A 26027-nucleotide genomic window follows, 5' to 3' on the forward strand; every position below is an offset into this window, starting at 1 on the left:
GGTGGTGTTCCCATGTATATGCTGGAAATTGTTGTGGGTTTGGAAGGTGCTGTCTAAGGATCTTTGGTGAATTGCTGCAGTGCATCTTGTAGTTAGTACACACTGCTGCTACTGAGCGTCGGTGGTAAAGGGATTGAAAGTTTGTAGATGTGGTGTCAATCAAGTGGGCTGCTTTGTCCTGGATGGTGACAAGCTTCATGAAAGTTGTTAGAGCTGCACCCATCCAGGCAAGTGGGGAGTATTCCATCACACTCCTGATTTGTGCCTTGTAGATGGTGGACAGGCTTTCGGGAGTCAGGAAATGAGTTACTCTCCGCAGTACTCCTAGCCTCTGATCTGCGCTTGTAGCCACTGTCTTTATGTGGTGAATCCAGTTGAGTTTCTGGTCAATGGTAATCCCAAGGCTGCTGAAAGTGGGGGATTCAGTGATGGTAACATCTTTTAATGTCTAGGAGTGGTGGCTAGAGTGTCTCTTTTTGGTAATTTTCATTGCCTGGCATTTGTGTGACGCAAATGTTACCTGCCACTTGTCAGCCTAAGCCCGAATATTGTCCAAATTGTGTTGCATTTGAACATGGATTGCTTAAGTATCTGAGGAGTCGCGAATGGTGCTGAACATTGTGCAAACATCATCAAACATCCCCACTTCTGACCTTATTGATGAAGCAGCTGAAGATTGTTGGGTCTTGGACACTAACCTGATAGACTCCTGCAGAGGTATCCTGGAACTGGGATGACTGACACTCCACAACCACAGCCATCTTTCTGTGAACCAGGTATGACCTCAACCAGTGGAATATTTGCCCTCTAATACCCATTGATACCAGTTTTGCTAGGGCTCTTTGATGCCATACTCAGTCGAATGTGGCCTTGACGTCAAAGACTGTCAATCTCACCTCACCTCTGGAATTCAACTTTTTTGTCCATGTTTGAACCAAGGCTGTAATGAGGTCAGGATCTGAGTGACCCTGACGAAACCCAAACAAGGCTTCACTGAGCAGGTTATTGCTGTGCAGGTGCTGCTTGATAACACTGTTGATGACTCCTTACATCACTTTACTGATGATTGAGAGTAGACTGATTGGGCAGTAATTGGCCGGGTTGGGTTTGTCCTGCTTTTTGTATACAGGACATACCTGGGCAATTTTCCACAGTGTTGGGTAGATGCAATAGTGTTGTAACTGTACTGGAAGGGCTTGGCTAGGGGAGCAACAAATTCTGGAGCACTAGTCTTTAGTACTATTGCCGGAATGTTATCAGGCCCCATTGCCTATGCAGTATTCAGTGCCTCCAACTGTTTCTTGATTTCACATGGAATGAATCGAATTGGCTGGAGACTGGCATCTGAAACCACTGGAAGAGGCTGAGATGGATCATCCACTCGGCACTTCTGGCTGACGATTGCTGTGAATTCTTCAGCCTTATTTTTTGCACTGATGTTCTGGGTTCCTCCATCATTAAGGATGGGGATATCTGTGGAGCCTCCTCCTCCAGTGAGTTGTTTAATTGTCCACCACCATTCTTGACTGGATATGGAAGGACTGCAGAGCTTGGATCTGATTTGTTGGTTGTGGGATTGCTTAGCTCTGTTTATCACTTGCTATTTTTGGCGTTTGGCATGCAAGTAGTCCTGTTTGGTTGCTTCACCAGATTGACACCTCATTTTTAGGTATGCCTGGTGTTGCTCCTAACATGTCCTCCTGCACTCTCCATTGAACCAGAGTTGATCCCCTGGTTTGATGGTAATGGTTGATTTGGAGATATGCCAGGCCGTGAGGTTGTAGGCTGCGCTAGAGTAAAGTTCTGCTGCTGTTGATGGCCCACAGTGCCTCATAGGTGCCCAGTCTTGAGTTGCTAGATCGTTTCAAAGTCTGTCCCATTTAGCACAGTGATAGTGTCATACAACATGATGAGGTTAAGCACTGTTAACCACTGTTACCATGCCACCCAAAAAAACTCTCTACCCAGCCAGTATTTTAAATTGTAAACTCTGATTTTGAATTGTAAACCTGGACAGAGCGTGAATACAGTAGAGTTAATAGAAGAGATTATTCAGCGATGTGTATGTCCCAAGACCAGAAATTCTCACCTAAGCTCAACAGACATTTAAATGATCCACTGAATTCTCTGTCACATCTGCTATGATTTCCATTGCAGGCAAGATGGGAGAATTTCAGCCAACGTTTCAGATCAATAACCTTCCATTGGGCTGTTTTCTTTCTCTCCACATGGCAAACCCGGGTCCAAACCCGGGTCTCTGGCATTGTGAGGCAGCAATGCTAACCCTGGGCGCAGTGGTTAGCACTGCTGCCTCACAGTGCTAGAGACCCAGGTTTGATTCCCGCCTTGGCTGACTGTCTATGTGGAGTTTGCACATTCTTCCCATGTTTGCATGGGTTTCCTCCAGTACTCCGGCTTCCTCCCACAGTCCAAAGATATGCAGGTTAATCGGATTGGCTGTGCTAAATCGTCCCTTAATGTCCCAAGAAGCGTAAGGGGATTAGTGGAGTAAATGCATAGGGATAAGGTGGTGAGCCTGGATAAGATGCTCTGTTGGAGAATCAATGCAGACATGCTGGGCTGAATGGCCTCCTTCTGCACTGTAAGAATTCTATGATTTTGTAATTTCTCTTTCCAGATATGCTGTTCAACCAACTAAGTATTTCCAGTATTTTTAGTTGTTATTCCCGGCTTCTAGGATCTGCAGTATGTTGCTTTGTATACCTGGGAAGAGGGAATGACCTACCTTTCACCAGGCAAGCTATTTGTAGGCAATCCAAATTGGTCATTTTAAGTTGTTCATTTAAGAATACATTTGCATGTGTTGCATTTAATTGGCAGCTTTAGCACATGACTTCACAGAACCTAGGCCACTTCCTGAGTCTGAGCCACTACCCTCAGAGAATAAATTCCTCCTCATCTCTATTTTAAGTGGGTGACCCTTTACACTTAGATTATGCCCTCTGGTCCTAGACTCTCTCATAAGAGGAAACAACCTCTCAATATTTACGGTCTCAAGTTCACCGAGAATCCTATATGTCTTAATAAGATCACATCTCATTATTCTAAACTCCAATTTGTTCTCCAGCTTTAATGTTGCATTGAACTTTGAGCTGACCTTCCAGCTATATACCGTGATATACTGGCATTGGAGGCAGTCCACAGAAGCTTCACTGGGTTGATCCCAGGTATGGAAGGATTTTCTTATAAGGACTGTGTGAGTACTCATTGGAGTTCAGAAGAATGAGACGTGACTTTATTGAGACACATAGGATTCTCGGTGAACTTGAGAGAGTAGATACTAAGAGGTTGTTTCGTCTTTTGGGAAAGCCTAGGACCAGAGAGCATAATCTCAGTGTAAAGGATGGCCCATTTAAAATAGCGATGAGGAGGAATTTATTCTCTGAGGATAGTGGATCTGTGGAATTCTTTATTGAGGTTGTTAAGCATGTTCAAGGCTGAGATAGACAGCATTTTAATCAGTAAAGGAATCAAGATTTTTCAGGATAAGGCAGGAAAATGGAGTTGAGAATTATCACATCAGATCTGTCATGTTCTCATTGAAGGGCAGAGCAGACTTGATGGGCCAAATGGCCTACTTCTGCTCATGCACCTTTTGGTCTTATGTTCTGATCCTCTGTATCACCCAGGTTGTCTGCTTCTACCTTTGCAATATCACCAGTCTTTGCCTCTACCTCAGTCCACCTTGCTGCTGAAAACTTCATCAGTGATTTTGCTATCTTAGGATTCAACGAGTTGATATCTCTCCGAGATGCGATGTGGAGGTGCTGGCGTTGGACTGGGGTGGGCACAATAAGAAATCTCACGACATCAGGTTAAAGTCCAGGTCAGTGATGAAGGAGCACTCGCCTGACGAAGTAGCAGCACTCCAAAAGCTCATGATACCAAGTAAACCTGTTAGACTTTAATCTGGTGTTGTGAGACTTCTTATTCTGCAAGATGGTCTTCCACCTGTCACCCTCTGTAAAATGCAGCTTATTGAAAATTCTGCTGCCTGCATTATGACTTGCAGCAGCTTTTATTCACCCTTCATCCCAGTGCGGAGCAAACTACTTTGGCCTCCATTCTGGCAATATCTTGATTTTAAAATATTCCTCCTTATGTTCACACCTTCAATCGTCTTGCTGCAATCTTTGTAATCTCCTTGAGTCTGATTACCTTCCAACAATTCTAAATTCTGGCCTCGTTTATATCTCCAGATTCCTTCATTGGTGGCTAAGTTCTTAATTGTCTAAGCCCTAAGCTTTGGAATTCCTTTCTTAAACTGCACTGTCTCTCTATTTCTCTTTCTTCCTACTCCTTAAAATCTACCTCTTCAAAGAGGCTTTTTATCACCAATTCTAGTATTTCCCAATGTAGAGCTGTGTCAGATTTTATCTGATAGGCATGGTGCCACAGTGGTTAGCATTGCTACCTCACAACATCAAGAACAAAGAACAAAGAACAACCTGACACGGGAAACAGGCCCTTCGGCCCAACGAGCCCGCGCCGCCATTTTAAAGCATTTTCCTACACCTACCTTGCCCCGTGTGTATGCAAATGGTACCCCTACTGTAGCCAGATTCAGGGGAGAATAGTGTAGGGTCAATTTGGTACACCAGTCAGCCTAAAAGCACATCTTTGGGGTGTGGGAGGAAACCGGAGCACCTGGAGGAAACCCACACAACCACAGGGAGAATGCGCAAACTCCCGCAGACACAGGCCCAAATCCATGTATCTGCACAGCTAGCAATGATAGTCACTGAGCTGTTGTGGTGCCCATCTGCTGGTCCAGATTTAAGCACACACATCGACACGAACTACTAGGCTACTCTCAAAACATCCAAGAGCAGCCCACGCACGACCCACCGTGTGCATTCCCCTCGTTTGACAACAAGATGGACCAACACCTGTGGATTAAAGAGACAAAACATTAACATATACTGTTACATTTCCAGTATCGACCCGAGGCTCTGTCCCTTTTTAAAACCGTCTTATATAACCCTCCATCCCTGTTTCACTCGTGCTTATCTAAGTAAACCTTAAACAAGTCCAGCGTGCCTGCCTCCACCACCTTACTTGGTAGCGGGTTCCATAACCCCATGACCCTTTGTGTGAAAAACCTTCCTCTAGTATCGAAATTATACTTCTCCCCCCTTACCCTTAGATCGTGACCTCTCGTGATAGTTGTCCCCAATCTAGGGAAAAGCCTGCCACTGTTGACTCTATCTCTACCCTTCATTATTTTATACACGGGTTCGATCCCAGCTTGGGTTACTGTCTGTGTGGAGTCTGCACGGTCTCACAGTGTACACATGGGCTTCCTGCAGATGCTCCAGTTTCCTCTCACTGTCTGAAAGGCGTGCTGGTTAGGTGCTTTGCCCATGCTAACTTTTCCCTGGTGCTGGTGTGTGGTGACTAGCGGATTGTCACAGTAACTTCATTGCAGTGTTTATGTAAGCCTACTTGTGACATTAATCAGTAAACTTAACAAAACTTTAAACTTTCAACTGGTAATGCCCCAGTGAAGCAGGTTGATATGGTTCATGCGGTGAATGTCTGTTTTTAGGGCAACACTACAGAAGAAGATCATTTGATTTGAGCAACCAGTTGGGACTGAAGTGGGGAATCACCCCAGGGGGTGAAGCTCTCACTTAGGCAGAAGACAGTCTGAAGACATGAAGAAAACATAGGGACTGGGACAGCTTCTGTACAGTTTTTCCTTGTTAGCAAATACCCTTTGTGTTTCTGACAAAATCTGTAAGCATGCATTATTACATATTACTACATTGCGCTATAGAAATGAAAATTGTTGTTGGGGAAAGAAGAATAAATAAATGACAGGGCTTGAGGTTCCAGGAACAAAAGACATTAAAAATCTGTTCTCCAATGTAACAAACACATTTCAAAATGGCTAATGGATTCTGGGCTTCATTCCAAATCTGAAATGAGTTACATTGAGTGACAGTGAAACCTTACTGGCGGGCAATGTTTAGTTGTGTGCACCTCACCCTCAGAACAACATGTCAACCTTGGAGATACCTCAGCCATAATTTATTAGTATAACGCTGGGAATGAATGGCCTCCATTGTGATGATAGACTGGGAGAGGAAGAGTTCAAGGGATGATTTAAATAATGAAGCGGATTGTTAGATTAGATGAAGATTGACACCTTCTCCTTCTAAAAGGGAGATTCCAAAACATGGGAACGTTCTCTTAGAATTGAAATTAAAAGCAGATCCAGGCGACAACAGCTCCAAAGGAACGATGGGGAGAACGTGACGAATGAGTGTTGGAGATACAAAGTCGAGTAACATGTTCCAAAGAGAGGAAAAATTGCTTACCTGGAGAGGGAGGATGTGTTAAAGAAGGCAGAAAATTTAGACTGAAAACATAGAGCTGTTCTGCCAAGAGAAATGAGAGAGCATGTTGGATGTGCTGAATGATCTTGTATTTTTCCTTATTGCACTGTCTTATTCAAAGTAAAATAAAGGTAAGAATGTGTCGTGTCCTATGGCTCCAGGATCAAATTGTTCACAGTTTGATAATTCAGTTTTGTTTGTCCTGCAATGCTAAACTGGCTTTCCCAAATGTTCCAATCATGTTCCAGCCTTTTGTTCCATGAAAAATAACTGTAATCAGTTTTTCTTTTCACCTTGGGCAGCTGAGACCTGAATATAACCCAAACAGTTGGAGCTAAAATAAAAGTGTATTTTGGATTGACCCAAAGGGAGATAAAAGGACAATACTTGATGTTGTTTCTCAGTTGACCAGTTGCCTTGTTCTATGCTTTACTGCACAGTCTGCAAGCTGATGTGTTGTACAAAACTGTCCCTTTATATGACAATTCTTCAACTGACATTATGAATGTAGTTGACAAATCACTCTGGTTGTTTATAGTGCGATAGAGCAGAACTTTATGATGCCAAGTGGGTGAGCAAGATATGCTCAAATTATTTGTTCTTAGCAGCATCCTTGTTGGCATGTGTAAATGCCTGCAACACAGTTTCCAATGAAGATATATTAGAGACAAATCCCGTTCACCCAATATCCCTGTGCTCATGGCCTACATTGGCTCCATGTTTGCCTTGAACTTAGGATCGTCACTCTGGTTTCAGATTCCTCCATGGCTTCTCCCCACTCCCTGTAAACCCCTCTCACCGTACAACCCTGAAATTTCCTCCCTAAACTTCTCCACCTCCATCCCTCTCTATTTTCCTTAATAGGGATCCTTAAAACCTTTGACCAAGCTATTTGTCACCAATCCTAATACTTCAAGTGGTTGGGTGTTACATCCTGTTGGAAAGGGTTCCTTGGGGTATTTTACTGGGTGTTATTTAAACACAAGTTCTTACTGAAGCACTAATCTTCACTTTTAATGCTGATTTAAAGAACTTCCTGGACTTTGAGGAGTATGCTTTTCTAGTTTAATATTTCAAAGCACTTATACAAGATTATTTTAATATTTCTATGTTCCTATCAGGTCACGCTGAGGATTTTACTAATGAACTGAAAGCCATGCTGATTTTCTCATTCTCACTGCTGCTTAGTTTATTGCGTCAATATTAGCAGAATGTAATGTGAAAAGTCTTAGGTGGCATCGTCTGAACTCAAATTATTGTGGCGAGGTCTCTGACAAATTTTTGTGACAAATGATTCCTATTGAAGGTGGGATTGGGGCTGGGTTTGGGACATTAGTTTAATAATCAAAGATTTTATGTATACCAAAATCTCAAAAGCATTCATAAATGTCAAGAATGCATATGAAACAATATTCACAAACTACCTTAGGGAAAATAACAAATTATGATAATTTGATAAAATCCTCTAAAAACAAAAAACACAAATATTACAGAAGGGCTGTTTTTTTTAATCAGATTATCTTTATTTTTTGGTAATTTAGTGAAAGCAAGTGGGTTGGCTTGCTAGTGGACTATGCCCAAGCCTCTCCCAATGCCCTCTGTGCCAGTTATTGTTCAGTTTGGACAGCACTGACAATTTCCCCATCACCCCACCTGGAGTAGCGATAACCTCCAATTGGTTATCCCCTACGCCGTACATCTTGGACTTCAGAATGAACAGAATGCAGGTTGGCAACTTCATCATACACTTTCATGGCAGTCAACATGAGGGTGGCATGGTGGCACAGTGATTAGCATTGCTGCCCGACAGCGCCATGGAGCGGGTTCAATTCCACCCTTAGGTGACTATCTGTGCGGAGTTTGCACTTTCTCCCCGTATCTGTGTGGGTTTCCCCTGGGTGTTCTGGTTCCCTCCCACATTCCAAAGGTATGTACGTTAGGTGAATTGGCCATATTAAATTTGCCCCTTAATGTCCCAAGATTTGTAGGTTGGGGGATTAGTAGGGTAAATGCATGGGATTACAAGGATAGATGGGTAAGCATGGGAAAAAAGCTCTGTCGGAGAGTCGATGCAGACTTGAAGGGCCAAATGGCCTCCTTCTCCACCGTTGGGATTCAACGATTCAATAATCCTAATTATTGCAGTAGTCAGTGCTGAACGGTGACCAAAAATTAATGTTGTCCCTGGATCCAAAGGGGAAATTACCCATTTTCCATCATCCCATTCCTTGGCTTAATTAGCAAGTGTGCAGCTGCACAGAGAAACGAAAGAATAAAGCTTTTCAACAAGCCAATCATTCTTTACTCAAAGGTAAACGTTCATTTATACTTTTGCAGGTGCCTCCTAGAGGAAAATGTCAAGTAAGTCAGTGACCAGTAATGTGACCAATAAAAATGACCCCAAGTCCATCAACTCCAGAGTCTTCATTGGTAACCTAAACACAGCCATTGTGAAGAAGGCAGATGTGGAGGCCATCTTTGGCAAGTACGGCAAGATAGTGGGGTGCTCTGTACACAAAGGATACGCATTTGTGCAGTACGTATTTGAACGGAATGCCAGAGCAGCAGTGGCGGGGGAACACAACAGGATAGTGGCTGGGCAGCCATTGGGTGAGTAATAACACAAAGCTTTGTGGAAGGAGAGAATTAAAGAAACCATTTTCATATGAAAGTCTCTGGTCTTGTGCGTGTTGGCAGGTATCCTGTTGACTAGAGTTAACAGTGATTTGATTGTGATTCATAATTGGATTAGCAGTAGACTTGCTTTTTGATCATTGTGTGAAATGTTGTCCTCCTTTGTACTTTATGTCATCCTTCTCCAACCAGTTTCTTTTGTCTTGCATTTAAGGTCGGGTTAATACCCAGTGGTTTGCTGAGAAGAGATATTAAAAACTTTGGGAAAATGAGGCAGCAACCATAAAGAAAATTTTGAATGTTAGAATTAAGCAGCAGGACAATCTATGGAGAGAGAAACTATTCAGGACCTTTCTTCAGAACAAAAGGAATTGAAATGTAATGGATTTGAAAGAAGTTGAAGTGGGGAGGCTTAAGCAAGTATAAAAAAATTGGGCCAAAAGGTAAAGGGAGTGGAAATAGTTGTAATGGAGGAACAAAGAATTCATTTAGAGTGAATGTGAATGGCAGAATAACAAACAGCTGTATCTGAAAGTGAAAAGCAAGTGGAAAACAAGACTGAGTTTACAGTCTGAAATTGTTGAACTCAGTGATGAGTCCATAGAATCCTACAGTGCAGAAGCAGGCCACTCAGCCCATCGAGTCTGCACCAACCACAATCCCTATCCTCATAACCCCATGCATTTACCCTAGCTAGTCTCCCTGACACTAAGGGGCAATGTAGCACGGCCAATCCACCTAACCACACATCTTTGGACTGTGGGTAAAAACTGGAGAACCCGGAGGAAGCCCTTGCAGTCACAGGAAGAACGTGCAAACTCCGCACAAACAGTGACCCAAGCTGGGAATCAAACCCGGGTTCCTGGTGCTGTGAGGCAGCAATGCTAACCTCTGTGCCACCATGCCGCCACAGAAGGCTGTAAAGTCCCTAATTGGAAGATAAGATGCTATTCCTCTTGCTTGCATTAAACTTCACCAGAACAGTGCAGCAGGCTGAAGATGGAGATGGTCATGCCCCAAGAAAGCTTGACATTCTGAGTCTCCGTCTTGCTCTCACATGAACATTTTCATTCTTGGCTTGCTGCCTTGTTCAATGCTTGACGTGAGAATGGCACTTCACCTTCCAAGTAAGGCAGCTATCTGGAGTCAACAATAAGTGTAACTTCGACCCCCAATCTTCGCTTTTCACGTTTTCTTTTTGCTTTTGGCCACTGCTGTTCATCATTCTGCCATTTGCACCCACTCTGGACAAATCCTCAATTCAAAGCAAAATATTGTGAGTGCTGGAAATCTGAAATAAAAACTCAAAATGAGGAAATGTTTCACAGGTTTGTAGAGACAGAAATGGAGTCTACGTTTCAAGTCTAGTATGACATTTCTTCAGAACTGTTTCTGACAAAGAGTCATATTTGACTCAAAATATTACCTCTGTTTCTCCCTCCACAGGTGCTGTGTATTTCCTCACTTCTGAGCTCTTATTTCTGGGCAAATCTTTCTTTATTACAACCATTATCACTTCCTTTGCTTGTTGTACATGAAACCTTTTGTCAGTTAATGTCTCTTGTCCTCCACGCTGTTACAAACTTTGTTCTTCCTCCCCCCAACCCCTTTCATTTGCTTAAAACATATCACATTTCTCCCTTCAGTTCTGAAGACAGGCTCTGCCAGATCTGCTGAACATTTCCCAGGACTTACTGTCTTTATTTCAGAGTTTCAGCAGCAATTTGCTTTGTTTTTGCAAGACTTCAACCTGACATCAGTAACAATTTGCTATCATTGTGCACCAGTGGGGTGGGGGACTTCAATACTGGCATTTGATCAAATGCGTTCAAAGATGTTACCAATTGGCAACATAATTGAGATCACTGTCTGTAGAAGTTTACAAGAACATGCACTTTTTCCATGCAGTCTCATTTATCACCAGAATCTCCAGTTGATGTCTTGTGATTGCTGCCTCCTTTTATTTGTTTGCACTCTTTGCAAGGCTAGCTAATTTGTAACTGGCTGAACACTGTGCATTGTGAGAACAAAAGTCCCTTAGGTGCTAGGAACAACACCTCCATGTTTGTTATTATAGCCAAGGAGCCAGGTATGGGGTGGTGGGGGTTGGGGAGGAGGCTGGTATTCTACAGAGCTTGAGGGTTGTGATGGGCATTCGGTCCAGGAAAACTGGCAAGAGTAATGTATAAGTCCAATTCTGGCTGATCAATGAGCCCTTTGAGAGTCTAGTCATGGTAACTTTGGAACCTCAAGCAGCCATGCACTAGGAAGTTTTCCCAGCTTTTTGATTGATGTGAAAATTGACTGAGTCAGTACCTGTCAACATTTGTATTGACCTGACACAGTGATGCATTATTTTTTGAATGGCCACATGCATTGTGCATTAAGCACAAAGTACTAGGTGTTCCAGGATTGTTTCTGCAGTCTACCATTCTCGACAGGGAGGTTATTGATTGCTCAGTCTGTGTATGCACATGTTCATGTGCTGCATTGTATATAGCTTCTATTCCACTGAAGGATCAAGAGCCATAGTGTCAAACACAAGTGAGACTAGAGAAAGTAGTGACTTACAATTCAGCATTTATCCAGTGATGCCAGGCGTGGCTTTTGTAAGGCTGAATATTGTACAGTGAACGAAATGAGGGAGATAAGAAGCCACCTAAAGATTCGCCTTCTGAATTGTCTTGGTGTGAGCACTATCACTGGCAGTATTGCATATAGCATCAATCCTATTTAGCCTCAGGTCATACGGATCCAAAATCCATTGTCTGTTACAAGTTTACCATAATTTAGCCAAGTCACGATTAATCTGACTGTGAAAAGGGTGCCACTCTGCAAATGGAGATATGCAATGCTCCAATCCAGATCTTACTCTAAAACAGCAACATGTGTTCTACAGCACAAGACAGAGCTTCATATCAGTCAATTAGTCCTCTAGAATAATTACAGCACCACGTAGTATAGAGGTGATTTTGACTGTTGACTCAAATGATTCCTATAACTAGTTGATTTGTTGAGCTGATTTCTGTGTGTTAAACTGCCCAGCACTGCTGGGAACGTCATTAAAAAGGTCATAAAATCTTATAGCACCAACGGGGATGGGGAGCGAATCATGTCCGTGCCAGCTCTTCAGAAAGAGCAATCTAATTAGTCCTGCTCCCTTGATCTTTCCCCGTAGTCCTGCAATATTGTCCATTATCAAACACCAAGTTTTCCTTTCTGAACATCCATTCCTCTAATTTAGTGAAATGTGTTCAGTGATATGGCGGTGAAATTATACTTATGTCTTCACTAATTTTAACAGGATGAATATCAGACATGCTTTCAAATGGGTGGGTGCTCTTGCACCCAGACCTCAAGGATGGCCATCTCTCCCAAAGTTCAGTCCGATTACCAGTGCTGTTTCAGAATACTGCCCAGCACTAACTGCCAATGTAAACAGTTCCCATTAATCAGCTCTTCACAATCCCCAGAAAGGTTCATCGTCCCAGTTGGTCAACGCCAGAGACCAGCACCAAATTGATCGCAACAACCAAAGAAAACCTGCAACTCAGACTCAACTGACTTTGAGCACCTATATTAGAAGAGTGGGGGTGGGGTTGAGGGGGGGGCGGGGGTGGTAAGACAGTGGTATTGTCAATGGGCTAGTAATCCCAAGACTCAGAGAAAAGATTGGGGGTCAGGGTCAAATCCCACCGCAACAGATGGTGAAATTTGCATTCAGTAAAAAATCTGGAGTTAAAACTCAAATGGTGACCATTAAACCATTATCAATTATCACAGAAACCCATCTGGTTCACTAATGTCCTTTAGGGAAGGAAATCTGCCGGCCATACCCGGTCTGGCCGACATGTGACTCCAGACTCACAACAATGTGGTTGACTCTTAAATGCCCTCTGAAATGGCCCAGAAAGCTACTCAGTTCAGTTGAAGGGCAATTAGAATGGGCAATAAATATTTGCCAGCAATGCCCACATCCCATTAATGGATTACATACAGCCACGTGGTTACAACACATGAATGCAGATTCTGTGTTTGTGTGGAGCAGGCCACTACATGAATGTTGTACCAACATGGTTGACTGCTTGATCACCATCATTAGAAGAAGCAAAACATGCTTTCGAGAAGTTCAAGACCGTCATAACCAGTTGTTAAATAATGGAGTCAGAATGGGTCTGAGCTCCTACACATTAAAACCAGCTCCAATGTCACCAGGATTTTCAGCCTTGGGCCTTGTTGATATTTCTATGCCTGCACTAAGAATTATTCTGCAATCCCACTCTAATTTATTGCATTTCATTCCATTTATTATGACTGATTTCATCATACAAGTTCCAAAAAAGGAATCCTGCCATACCAGACGGAAACATGGTTAAACCCAGCTGGAGTACAATCTGTTCTAACCAAAATATTGGCATGTGTTTAGTCAAGAGTTGCAGGGAACTTGAATCAGGGAACCTTTACTGGTATTACAAGTTTGTTAAATGGGGTTGCTGGCTCGAATACTGGCACAATATTTCTTTCAATCATGACAGATGCAAAATTTGTACAAGTCACTTTCATTACCACGTTTAAGTGGACGCAGAAGTTTAAAGTGCATATCAAAACAAACTACTGTTATAACCCAGGTGTCAGGTTTTGGCAAGAGGTATGAGATTACCTTCAGGAGGCAGTCTCCACCTCTACACAGTTCTGCAACAATACCTGCAGTCTGGTGTGAAACTGAGATTATAAATTTCCCCAGTGGCCCGCCATTAGCAAGCCAAGGTTTCTATTAATTTTTTTTAATCAGTGTTAAAATTTAACTAGCGTTCTGCCATAGTTCTGTAGCATTCTGTTGAGCCCATCTGGAAAGATCAAGGGGGGAGCTAACACACTAACCTGGCTCTCTGGGCACCAAATTACAGTTGTAGGCCTGAGTTATAACTGCTGCCTGAAGTCTTAGATATTTTTGGAGGATGGGGTGTAATTCTTCTTCTTGCAAAGTTCACAACAGCTCCCACAGGCCAAAATTACATCAGCTATGTGTCTTTCAGGATTTGTGCTTAGAGGTCTGATGCAGTAACATACTACTCTAACAATAGAATTGTGATACTATTGCACTGTATTCATATTGTCAAAAGTATTCATATTGACATTCATACCAAATGCACTGGCTCATAAACCCATTTCTATTTGGAGAATTAAGGACGAGAGGATTCAGAAACTGAGTGCCAGGAGCATCAAGTTCATTGACATTTTAAGGCAAATCTGATAGGAAATATGAGAAAATAAGTGTGTGTTTGTTATTGACCATTGCATAAAGGTTCAGATTCTGAGTGGAGCTTGCACATTCTCCCCATGTGTGCATGGGTTTCCTCCAGGTTCTCCACTTTCCTGTACCTGGAAGGTGGACTGGTCATGCTAAATTGACCCTTACGCTGAAATTTTACTGGCACACCTGCCTGAGGCAAGTAAGATTGTGCCCGAGGCCAATGTCATTGTGCAAGCCTCACCTGCCCAATTTGAGGGTAGACGAGCTGGTAAAATCAGCGTATTAGTGTTGGGGTATTAGCAGAATAAATACATGGGGTTATGGAGAGAGGGCCTGGATATGATGGTGGTCTGTGCAGGCTCAATGGGCTGAATGGCCTCATTCTGCACTGTAGGGATTCAATGATTCAATTTAAATATAACTCAGGATGGATTGTTACAGGTTTGTTTTGAGAAGTTATGGATTTATTTTTCACTCAAGCTCAGGAGGTTAAGGGGTGGCCCATTTGGGGGCCTTCAAAGTTACGAAGGTGAGGTGATGATAAAATAGTTTACTTCATGAAAGAAATGAAGGGAGAGGTTAGAAAAGAACTTTTTCGCACAGAGTTGAAGTGAACAATTTTCCATCGCGAACCATTGATGAAGCAGAGAATGTAAATTCATTCAGAAGGGTGTTAGATTGTTGTTTGAAAAGAGGGATATTGGAGGAGATGCTGAAGGAGTAGAAGGCTGCCCTCTTTGGACTAAATTGTGTTTGATGGAATGAATGATATATTGGCATGCTGGGCTTTCTACAATTCCATAAAATCAACATTGAATGGAAATTGAATCACATACCTAGATTTTTATGATGGCAGGGGAGGCTGAAATGCAGAAGCTCTGCACTGATACAGTGGGTCAGTCCATTAATGATATGTCAATATACTGAAATGAGGTTCCTGCCCTTCTGGTTACGTCATGGTGAGGTGTGGAGAAAATCTGGAAATCAGATTTCACCTGTGAGCTTCTCATAATTTCCAGCTTGCACAGGATTTTGCATTTGTGTCACCATTTGCGCCCTTGGCAAATGCGGACATAAAATTCTTCCAAATCTCCCCTGGTCTCCTCTAGTAGGATTCGTAAATGTTAACATCTTCACAGTTTTAAAACGGTGCATTTCCTTTTGGTATTACTGCCAATTCTGTGAAAGCATCAACAGATTCTCCCGTATGTAAAGACATTCAGGAAACTGTGGAGGGATTTGTTTTCATGTTAAATCTTTCCTACAATTTTAGAAAAATAATTGGCTTTTTTTTTTGCAGGACACCCTCCCCCCACCCTCTCCTGTTTTCACTGGGCGGGAATGGGACTGGGTTAGGATTTGCACATATACGTTTTGTGGAGGCATCTGCCCATGTAAAAGAGCAACTGCCTCCAGGCCTGAATGAGTTTCATTAGCAAATGCGACATGTGCAGATTAGACCTACTAAGAACAGGTCCAAGCTTTGCTGAGTCTTTTGTAGAAGTGGAGTTCCCTTTTGGAGAAGTTGAGTACCCCTTTATATTTTGTCCTGGGATGCTTTTGGCCAGAGGTAAGGTGCCCTATGGGAGAAGACAGGTGCTCTTTGGGATCATTGAAAGTAGACATAAGATTGTGGAAAAGGTGCATAAACCGATCAGCACAGTCAAAAGAATTGCCAAAAGCAACTGTCAAGTTGTCATGGCATTTAAAGCCCCATTCTTTGAATCTTTGATGAAGAGTGTTAAAAAAAGACTGCTTGTTATTTCATTCTGCCTTTTGAAATAAACCTGAGGGTTATCATTACTGGATTTGTGCTGGCTGAGTGATTTCACAACCTTCTAATAACATAGTGAGGTGCTTTCTATTTTGCTCTAACTCTAGATGATTATGCACCCTTTGATGTGGGTTATGAATTCCAATGCTTGTTTATATAAGGAATTAAGTACTTGAATGAAATGTTTGTTCTTATAAGGAATTATATAGTTGGAAGAATGCACATATCATGAACAGTTTTTATGCATGAGAGGTTTTTGAAATAAAAATCTGCAGTAGACACATAGAACAACATTTTATTTAATCACAGAATGCTCCTAAGGTCTTCCCATAGTGGATTCTAGGTAAGTTGCAATGGTAGGTATAAGGGAAAAGGATGGTGAGTGGGGAAGCAGGTTTGACGTGAGTTAGCACGAAATTGGCATGGGGTTATATAAAGGGCCAAATGGGTAGATAAGAGAGCATAGGCTAGCATGGAAGGCATGAGGGGTTATGGGGATGGCTAGAGGGCACGGAACAGAATGGGGTTGCCACAGATGGGGTACAGGGAGTTTGAGAAGGGTGGAGGTCTGTTTTTTGTTTTAATGCTTTTAAAAAAGCCTTTGATAACGTGCCGTGGCACCAAGATAGGCCTAACACCCAGCCTGCATTTGAACCAACAGCCTCTGCACACATTCTACTGTCACCTAGCCTGCCTCCCAGAGAACCCTGCTGCCACAATGCCAGGCCAGGGTACTTGGTCCTCGCGCGAGTTCATGAGAATCAGGGTAACCAAGAATTTAAATGATTTGACCCCGTTTTCAAAATTCAGAAATGAACTACAAACTACAGAAAGTCGCTGGTCTCATCAGCTTAATGTGCTTTGAAGTCAGATTTCCAACAGAAGTTGACAACATCAAAATTCATAAAAGAACTAAGAGTGAAACAGCTGATCAAATGTAACTTGACGAGATCAAATCTGAAGCACAGTCAGCTATGCTCTGAGGTATTACACATCAAATAGCTACCTACATTAATCAAATAAATGCAAATTTCGACCAAAAAAGCAAAGCCATGAATTTGTTGGTCAGATCAGCATATTGCCAGATAAACAACATGTAACCCCTTATTTTGATGAGGAGAAACTTGACTATATGTCCCAAAGTGGCAATGTGCAACTCTCAATCTGCTATGTACCGCCTCAGGTTATCTGAAAAGCCACTGGTGAAAAAAAAGGTGCAAACCTGCAACTGGTGCTTTGATGTGGGAACCTATGGCTGACAGCTAACTTCCTCTCAACTGGGAAGCATAGGTCTTGATGGGGAGCAATTTCAAATAGAGGGCTGGATTTTAGTCCACCCCCAACCCCCGCTGGTCTATTTTTGTGTCACGATGTGAAATACGCCTGACACCAAACCCACGTCCTTCCCACCCACCCTGACCTATTTCCCAATATACAGGGGATGGGTAAGCTGCCCACTCAGCTGCCCACTCAGCTGCCCACCCTTTAGCCTATTGAGACTCGTGACTGCCCAACTAAATGACACTTAAGGGCCTCAGTCCATCTCCACTGCTGTAAAATGCTGGACAGTGGCAGGCAGGTCAGAGTGCAAAGGCTGTTGTTGCAACAAATTCTTTGAAAAAGCGGGCAATAAGGGGGGCACATCGATCCAGGGGGGGCCCTTTACAATTGGGGCCTGCTCCCAAGTTGTCACCCCTCCTTTGTTCCTCCCCACCTGCCTTTCAAAACCTGACCACCTCCTGCCACAATCTCCTTTACCCCAACCCCATGTTCCATGTTCCCCCTTTCTAGGCTCGTTGATCCCGATCTCCCCCACCCCAACCCGTCTCCCCTCCAAGATACAGTCTGGGACTTGGTTGCTATTGATGGCGATGATCTTTTTTCCAAGTGTCTCATTGCAGTCCCAGCAGCACCCACTGCTGTGTTCTGGTGCTCCTCACACTGGTAGGGCTGCAGCCCATCTCGAGGGTGGAACTTCCTGTCCACTGAGGGGTGGGTGTCAGACCTTTGGCCTGTTTTGTCAGCCCCCAGTGCGGTATTTCAATGAGGCAGGTTTTTTCAGAAGTTGGCCTGTTCAGGACTGGCTGACATTCCTTCAGGTGGGGGCAGGGTGGGCGGGGGAGGGGAGGGGGTTGATGCAAGAAATCCAGCCCAGCACATTTTTCCCCCAAAATGTTCGGAGAGCTTTAACATGAAAACGCATCCCTGTACAGTTTCCTGATTCTCTTTACACACAGAAATTGGTGGTGGGGGGGGAACAAATCTGATTATGCTTTCACAGAATTGGCAGTAATACCAAAAGGAGATGCATCCGTGAAGATGTTAACATTTACAAATCTCATCAGAAGTGTACACAAAATATTGGGCCGGGATTTTATGGTCTCACTTATCCCGAAACCATAAAATCCCTCCCGAGGTCAGTGGAATGCTAATAAAATTAGGCAAGTTAATTCAAAGCTTTAGGTTGGAGATTGCAACCTTGACTCTGTGTTATAATTAATTAAGAGAAGATGGCTTCAATAGCTTTGGCATTTATTAGTCCTGAGATTGTTTTTTGCATGTTCCAAATGGTGGTCTTTGTGTAGTTCTTTTAAGTGCAATAGAGATGATATTAGATAGTGTACGATATTGGACAATGTGATGGATATCTGAGGGTTGTTGGGCAGGGTAGGCATATGCAACATGTAACTTTTATAACAGATAATTTTGATTGTGGTTAATTTTTTGGAGACGAGATATTTGTATCTGTTTTTATGCACAGAAGTTTCAGGCGTGATTTAATGGAAGTCTTCAAAATCTTGATATGTTTTGAATGGATGAATGAGGGGCAACTGTTTCCGGTGGCAGGAGATACAGATTGGTAATTTGGGAAAATGAGAGGCAGGGTGAGAATTTTGATTATGCAATGAGTTGTTGTGATCTCAAATGCACTGCCTAAAAAGAATGGTGCAAGCAGTCACAACTACAAAGGGGGACTTGCATAAATGAAGAGGAAAGTTTTTCAGGGCCATCGGGAAAGAGCAGGGGAATTAAACTGATTGAATAGCTCTTTCATGGGGCTGGCACAAGCACATGAGCTGAAAGGCCTCTTTTAGCACTGTTTGTTCAATAGCTCTCTTCTGAAGTTGATGGTGAGATAGAACCTGGAACAAATACGGCTCCCTATAAATTCAGAAACCTTAAATCATGTCACAAAATAGATTACCAAATAACATGCCACAGCTTGTTTGAATGGAGGATTGAAAGGCACTAAACCGTTGTTACCGCAATATCACAAAGCTGGTTGGTAAAATGTTGGGTGCCATAATGACCAGCAAGATTCTGGGCAATAACCTTCAATTTAAGTATCCATCAGTCAGAACTGCAGTGGCCATTTTGTCAAGGCATGTTCAAAGCTGGGAAGTAAAAAATGTCAGGGTCTATCTCTGGGCTTGATTGTGGATTTTTAGAAGTACTTCACACAGCTACGAAGCAATAAGACTGAAAAAGTAACTAGACTTCCTTCAATCAAAATGTATCTACCTCACTATTGAGCAGGTAAAGCTTCATTCTCAATCATGGATCATGTGTATGCAGCCAATGCAATTTACATATATTAGATTCCACATTTAAGTAACCTGAAGTGAAATGGAGTCAATGCTAATTGATACATGATGCTCATTTCAAGCAATCTGCTCCCATCAGCAGTTCATTTGTTTTGATAGAATATTTATTAGCAAAATATAATTTTAAACAAATTGCACTGTCGTGTTTTCTTTCTCAAACATTGAGTGAGGATATGTTCCCTCCCACATGCACTGAACCCATAATTTAAGCAAAGCTCTTTTCCTCCCCACCCCCACCACCCCCCCCCCGCCCACTGCCCGACCCCAAAGCAGTGCTTTTTAAGCATCATTTGGTAGTGAACTGAGCATGGACTAACATTATTTGACAATGGTCTTGAAAGCAAATTTCTTTGCCATTTTTTCCACGGAAGTCTGATATGAATTTTGAGCTTGTGGGGATTTTGTGCCATATGTTCCGGAACTTGATTGAAACCATCTTAGAATCAGATCAGTTCAGATCTTTATCCATCAACACAGCCAGGGACTTCTCATCCAGTCTCTTTATCCTGAACTTTGGTCACAGATATGAAAGGGTAGACTTCTATGCAGTGTGATATGCTAACGGGTGACATAGAGCCCAATTTTACCATCACGTTGTGCCTGTTTTCAGGCGCAAAAACTTTGTAAAGTGGGGCATGAGGTGAGTAGCATGATCTGCGTCCACCTCCGCATCGGTTCCCCTTTTACCAAGCCCCGAAAATGGCCACAATCGGGATCGCGTTAGAAAAGGGCATGATGGCCATTCAAACGTATTTGCATACATTTAAACTGATTTAATGGGCTGCACACCCAACTTTACTGGCACTTCCCCCTTTACCACTAAGATCGACCATCCAGAATCGGCATGAAATAGACATGCTCCACAAAAGTCCGATTCGAGTGCTCCAGTTAGTGAGGAGGTAGGTGTTCAACGGCTCGCTGCTTGAGATTGGAGAAGGGGCTGGGGAAAGGGGGGAGGGGTTCCACTGTCACTCTGCCTGAGATCAGTGGAGGGAAAGGGGAGAGTCCCACGATCGGTCTGGGTGATGGGGGGACGGGTGGTCAGTAACGTTGGGGGGGGTGGGGCAATGTCTGTGGGGGCCAGGGGGAGGCGTTATCCAGCCTGGGTATGATGTGGCAGGGGAGCGACATTCTATCATTTTTTTGTCTGCGCGTGTGCAGTTGGAGGTGCTGATTGGAACTGTGGGGTTTCGGGGGTGTTAAGCCTTCTACAACGCAATTCAGAATCACTGATATTTTTTCAGGCAGATATGTATGGCGGCACCTGAGAATGAGTCTAAAAGTCGGATCTGAAACACTCCCAGTTCCAAGTCCGCCCAGGACTTAGAATCAAAATAGTAAAATAGGGCCCATAGACTGTAATGCTTCATTGACACTGGCAGTCATGTGCTAAAGACTCTACAGCAGAGCAAGTAGGCAGCACTCAGGGGAGATGTTCCTGCTCAGTAACTCACCTGGTACATACAAAGAACAAAGAACAACCCAGCACGGGAAACAGGCCCTTCGGCCCAACAAGCCTGCGCCGCCGCATCTCCCTACACCTATTCTACCCTGCGTGTCTACGAATGGAACCCCTGACTTAGCCAGATTCAGGGGAGAATAGTGTCAATCTGGTAAAACCAATCAGCCTAAGAGCACATCTTTGGGATGTGGGAGGAAACCGGAGCACCCGGAGGAAACCCACACAACCACAGGGAGAATGCACAAACTCCCACAGACACAGGCCCAAATCCATGTATCTGCACAGCTAGCAGTGCTAGTCACTGAGCTGTTGCGGTGCCCGTCTACCGGTCCAGGATCAAGCACACACACCGACACGAAGTACTAGGCCACTCCCGGAACTTCCAAGAGCAGCCCACGCACGACCCACCGTGTGCATGCCCCTCGTTTGACATGAGGTGGACCTCCACCTGCGGAATAAAAAGACAAAAAACATTAATCTTACAAGCCTGCTTTTCCGGTGTCTCCCGAGGTTCTAACCTTATTTAATAGCCCCTACCATAACCCTCCATCCTCGTTTCACTCATGTGTCTATATAACTGAACCTTAAACGAGTCCAACGTTCCTGCCTCCACCACCCTACTCGGTAGCGCGTTCCATACCCCCACAACTCTCTGCGTAAAGAACCTTCCTCTCACTTCCAAATTATACCTCTCCCCCCTCACCCTTAAATCATGACCTCTCGTGTTTGTACCCAGTCTAGGGAGCAGTCTCTCACTATTAACTCTATCTATTCCCTTCAGTATCTTATATACTTCTATCATGTCCTCCCTCAATCTCCGTCTTTCCAAGGAGAATAGTCCCAGTTTCTCCAACCTTTCCTCGTAACCCAGCCCCTCCATGCCAGGCAACATCCTGGTAAACCTCCTCTGCACCCTTTCCAGAGACTCCACGTCCTTCCGGTAGTAAGGTGACCAGAACTGGACGCAGTACTCCAAATGCAGTCTAACCAACGTTCTGTACAACTGAAGCATTAGCATGTTGTAGTTAGTGTCAATAAACCAGTTTGGGGTAAATACCTGAGTCAGCTTGACAGTGCTTGTACATAAGGCATAACCACAAAACACTCTGGCCCTTTCCAATACAAGCAAAGATGATTTTAAGTGCATTGGACTTGGGCACATGGTAAAAACTGTGTCATTAGCTGATTGTGTGATATATGATATTGTATAATGTTTTAATTGGTGGACCACCACTGGCTGCCTCAATGAAAATTGACTTTTAAGATATTGATAAGCACAGCACTTACCTCAGTGGAATGTTAAGAATCCTAAGCAATGTTTTGATGATTTGGTGCTTTTTACCTCAAGGCAAAGAGTTAGATTTCTCTTGGAACAGAGCACCACGTCATTAGTGTTAATGAGGAAATAAAGAGTCGACGTGAGGTGGTTTGTGTAAAAGCAAATCCTGTGCCAAATATTAATCATGGTAATCAATGGTCTGCCCAAGGCCGATTCTGGCTCAATTCTTTCCTAAGCATCTCTGCCTTTTGTTTTTCTCTTCAATTCTTCATGTAATCTTCAGGTGGTTCAGAAGTATCATTCATTTCCTCCTCCTTCTCTCTTTTCTCAAAGGCTATTAGTGATGAATGTTGACCTTACCAATGACACTCACATCCCCAAGACAAAAATAAGATACTCCCAAAGCTTCGCTAAATGATTTTAGTGCAGAAAGAGGTCATTTGACGCACTATGTCCTTGCCAACTCTGTGTCCTTGCAAAAGTTAACTCCAGTCCCTCACCCATTGGGCATAGCCCTCTAATTTTTTCTCTAAAGATAATTACCCAATTTTGCATGTTTGACACTTCCTCCATCACACACTTAACCCAATTTCATTCCATCATTCCAGATCCTACCCCTTCAGTACACAAAATGGATTTTCCTCACGTTGCCTTGTTCCTTTTTTCAGTCACCTTAAATCAATCTCCTCTGGTTCTCAATCCTTCCACCATGGGAACAGTTTCTTCCAATCTACTGGCTCGGATTTTCTGCGCATCCTCACTTGCATGTTTTGCCGCAGCGGAGGCGGCCCACCATTGACCGATAGTGGGATTTTCCTCCTCCACCACTGTCAACAAGGTTTCTCATTGTTCACACTCTCCATTGCCAGAGCAACCCCTGGCAGGGAGGTCACTGTCAACAAGGTTGAAAGATCTCACCAGCTGGGATGGCCACAAAATCCCACCCACTGTCTTTAGACTACTTTTGATTGTGAACAGATCTATTAAGTTTCCATTCAATTTTTCTTCTTGAAGAAGAACAGCCCCAGCTTCTCCAATTTATCCATATAATTGAAATTTCTCATTTGTGGAACCATTCTTGTGATTTTCTTCTGCAACCTCTCTAATGCCTTCACATCCTTCTAAAAGTGCTGTGCCCAGAATTGGACACAATTTTCCAGTTGAAGTGAGCCAAAGTTTTATACAGGTTCGTCACTAATTCTTTGTTTTTGTCCTTACTTATAAAGCCAACAACCCCATATACCTTTTCAACCACTTTCTCAACCTACCTTGTCACATTCAATGATTTGTATGTATAAACCCCCAGAGCCATCAGCTCCTGATCCCCCTTTGGAATTGCACCCTTTGTTTAATATTGTCTCTCATCATCCTTCCTGCCAAAATGTATCACTTCATAGTTCTCTTGTGTTAAATGTCATTTGCCACCTAACTGCCCATAGCACAAACTCTCGAGGCCTATCACTATCCTCATCACAATTCAGAAAACAATATGCCCAAGTCAACTTATGTTCCAGTTTCTGATGACATCAGTCAAACGATGTTCTTCTAAGACCTCCTCATTGCTTTCTTTGTCTGTCTGCTTCACTTTCTCCATGTCTTCAAAATTGTGTCTGGATGATTTTTAGAAGCAAGCCACTTAGTTCAAGGTCAATTAGGGATAGGCAATTAATACTGGCCCAGCCAGTGATCTCCACATCTCACGAACAAATTAAACAAAAAGTTACCTGATCCAGGAGGTAGTCACATCCCTTTAGTTAGGTAGTGGTGTAGATAAATGTACAGACAAATTGATTTGGCTGGAACATTAGCCACGGTTGTGCCACGTGGGCGACACGGTAGCACAGTGGTTAGCACTTCTGCTTCACAGCTCCAGGGACGTGGATTTGATTCCCGGCTTGGGTTACTGTCTGTGTGGAGTTTGCACATTCTCCTCGAGTCTGTGTGGGTTTCCTCCGAGTGCTCCGGTTTCCTCCCACAGTCCAAAAATGTGCAGGTTAGGTTGATTGGCCATGCTAAGAAATTGCCCCTTAGTGTCCTGAGAGGCATAGGTTAGAGGGATTAGTGGGTAAAATATGTAGGGATATGGGGGTAGGGCCTGGGTGGGATTGTGGTCGGTGTAGACTCGATGGGGCGAACGGCTTCTTTCTGTACTGTAGGGATTCTAAGTCATTCTAAGTCATTCAACATGGTAATATATTTAATTATAATATTGGCATAAAGAGTGGTAAGCCTGGGGATTGGGAGGATTTTAGAATTCAGCAAAGTATGAGCAAGAAATTGACAAAGCAAAAGAAAATCAGTATGAGTGTAAATCAGAGGCATAAAATAATCACAAAAGGTTTTATTAGTTTATAAAAAAGAGAAAGATTGGCAGAAGTAAACATGTGCCTCTTACAGATAGAGACATGAGCAATTTTCATGAAGAATAGGAAAATGGCTGTCACATTAAATGAATAATGCATAGCAGCATACACAATTCTGTAAATAATATGAACTATAGGTCCAGTAAGAGAGAGGTACGTGAGGAAATCAGCATTAAGAAAGAAGTCAAAAAAATAGTCCTGAGGAAAATAATGGGACTAAAAGCCAACTGATCATTAGGGACATTGAATGAAAAAAAGACCGACATTTATATAGTGTCTTCACAGCCACCTGACATCTCAAAGAGCTTTATACAGTGAAAGAAATGTTTGAAGTATGGTCACTATTGTAATGTAGGACAAAAAAAAATTTAATAAAGTACCACACATGAAGTTATTACATAAAAGAAAGGCAAAATGTGGTTGAAAGTGATATATTTCAGGACAAAGCAGCCCACTTTGTCCACAAACATTCAATCCCTCCACCACTGACACACAGTAGCAACAATATGTATCTATGCACTGCAGGAACTCACCAAGGCTCCTTTGACAGCACCTTCCAAATCCACAACCACTGCCACCTCGGAGGACAAGGACAGCAGATATCTGGGAACACCACCACCTGGAAGTTCCCCTCCAATCCATTCATCCTGACTTGGAAATGTAGCAGTGTCACTGGGCCAAAACCCTGTAACTCCTTCTCTAACCTCATTGTGGGTAGCTACACCACAGGGACTACTGTGGTTCAAGAACATAGAACATTACAGCGCAGAACAGGCCCTTCGGCCCACGATGTTGCGCCAACCAATTAAGAAAAAAGCAATGACCCTCTAACCTAAACCAATCCCTTTCCATCCATAAACCTACCCACGGACCTCTTAAACGCCCCCAAACTAGGCGCATCTACAACTGCAGCAGGCAGGGCATTCCATTCCCCCACCACCCTCTGGGTAAAGAACCTACCTCTGACATCCGTCCTATAACTACCACCCCTTAATTTAAAGCTATGTCCCCTCATGCTCGCTTTCTCCATCCGAGGAAAAAGGCTATCACTGTCCACCCTATCTAAACCTCTAATCATCTTGTATGTTTCAATAAGGTCTCCTCTTAGCCGCCTTCTTTCCAACGAAAACAACCCCAAGTCCCTCAGTCTCTCCTCATAGGACCTCCCCTCCATACCAGGCAACATCCTGGTAAACCTCCTCTGCACCCTCTCCAAGGCCTCCATATCCTTCCTATAATGTGGGGACCAGAACTGTACACAATACTCCAAGTGCTGCCGCACCAGAGTTTTGTA

At 43.3% G+C, this 26027-nt stretch overlaps 1 protein-coding gene across 1 annotated transcript in view; it reads left to right on the forward strand.

Moving 5' to 3' along the window:
• Nucleotides 1-26027, forward strand: part of LOC145342052 (RNA-binding Raly-like protein) — an 883196-nt gene that overhangs the window by 231597 nt on the left and 625572 nt on the right. The window contains exon 3 of the mRNA XM_080187223.1: nt 8700-8972. Coding sequence (XP_080043349.1) covers nt 8717-8972 — 256 coding nt within the window. The 5' untranslated portion in view covers nt 8700-8716. The remainder of the gene's footprint in view (nt 1-8699; nt 8973-26027) is intronic.

Source organism: Carcharhinus amblyrhynchos, chromosome 4, assembly GCF_965287045.1.
Source record: "Carcharhinus amblyrhynchos chromosome 4, sCarAmb.v2.hapA, whole genome shotgun sequence".
In the NCBI taxonomy this organism is placed as follows: domain Eukaryota; kingdom Metazoa; phylum Chordata; class Chondrichthyes; order Carcharhiniformes; family Carcharhinidae; genus Carcharhinus; species Carcharhinus amblyrhynchos.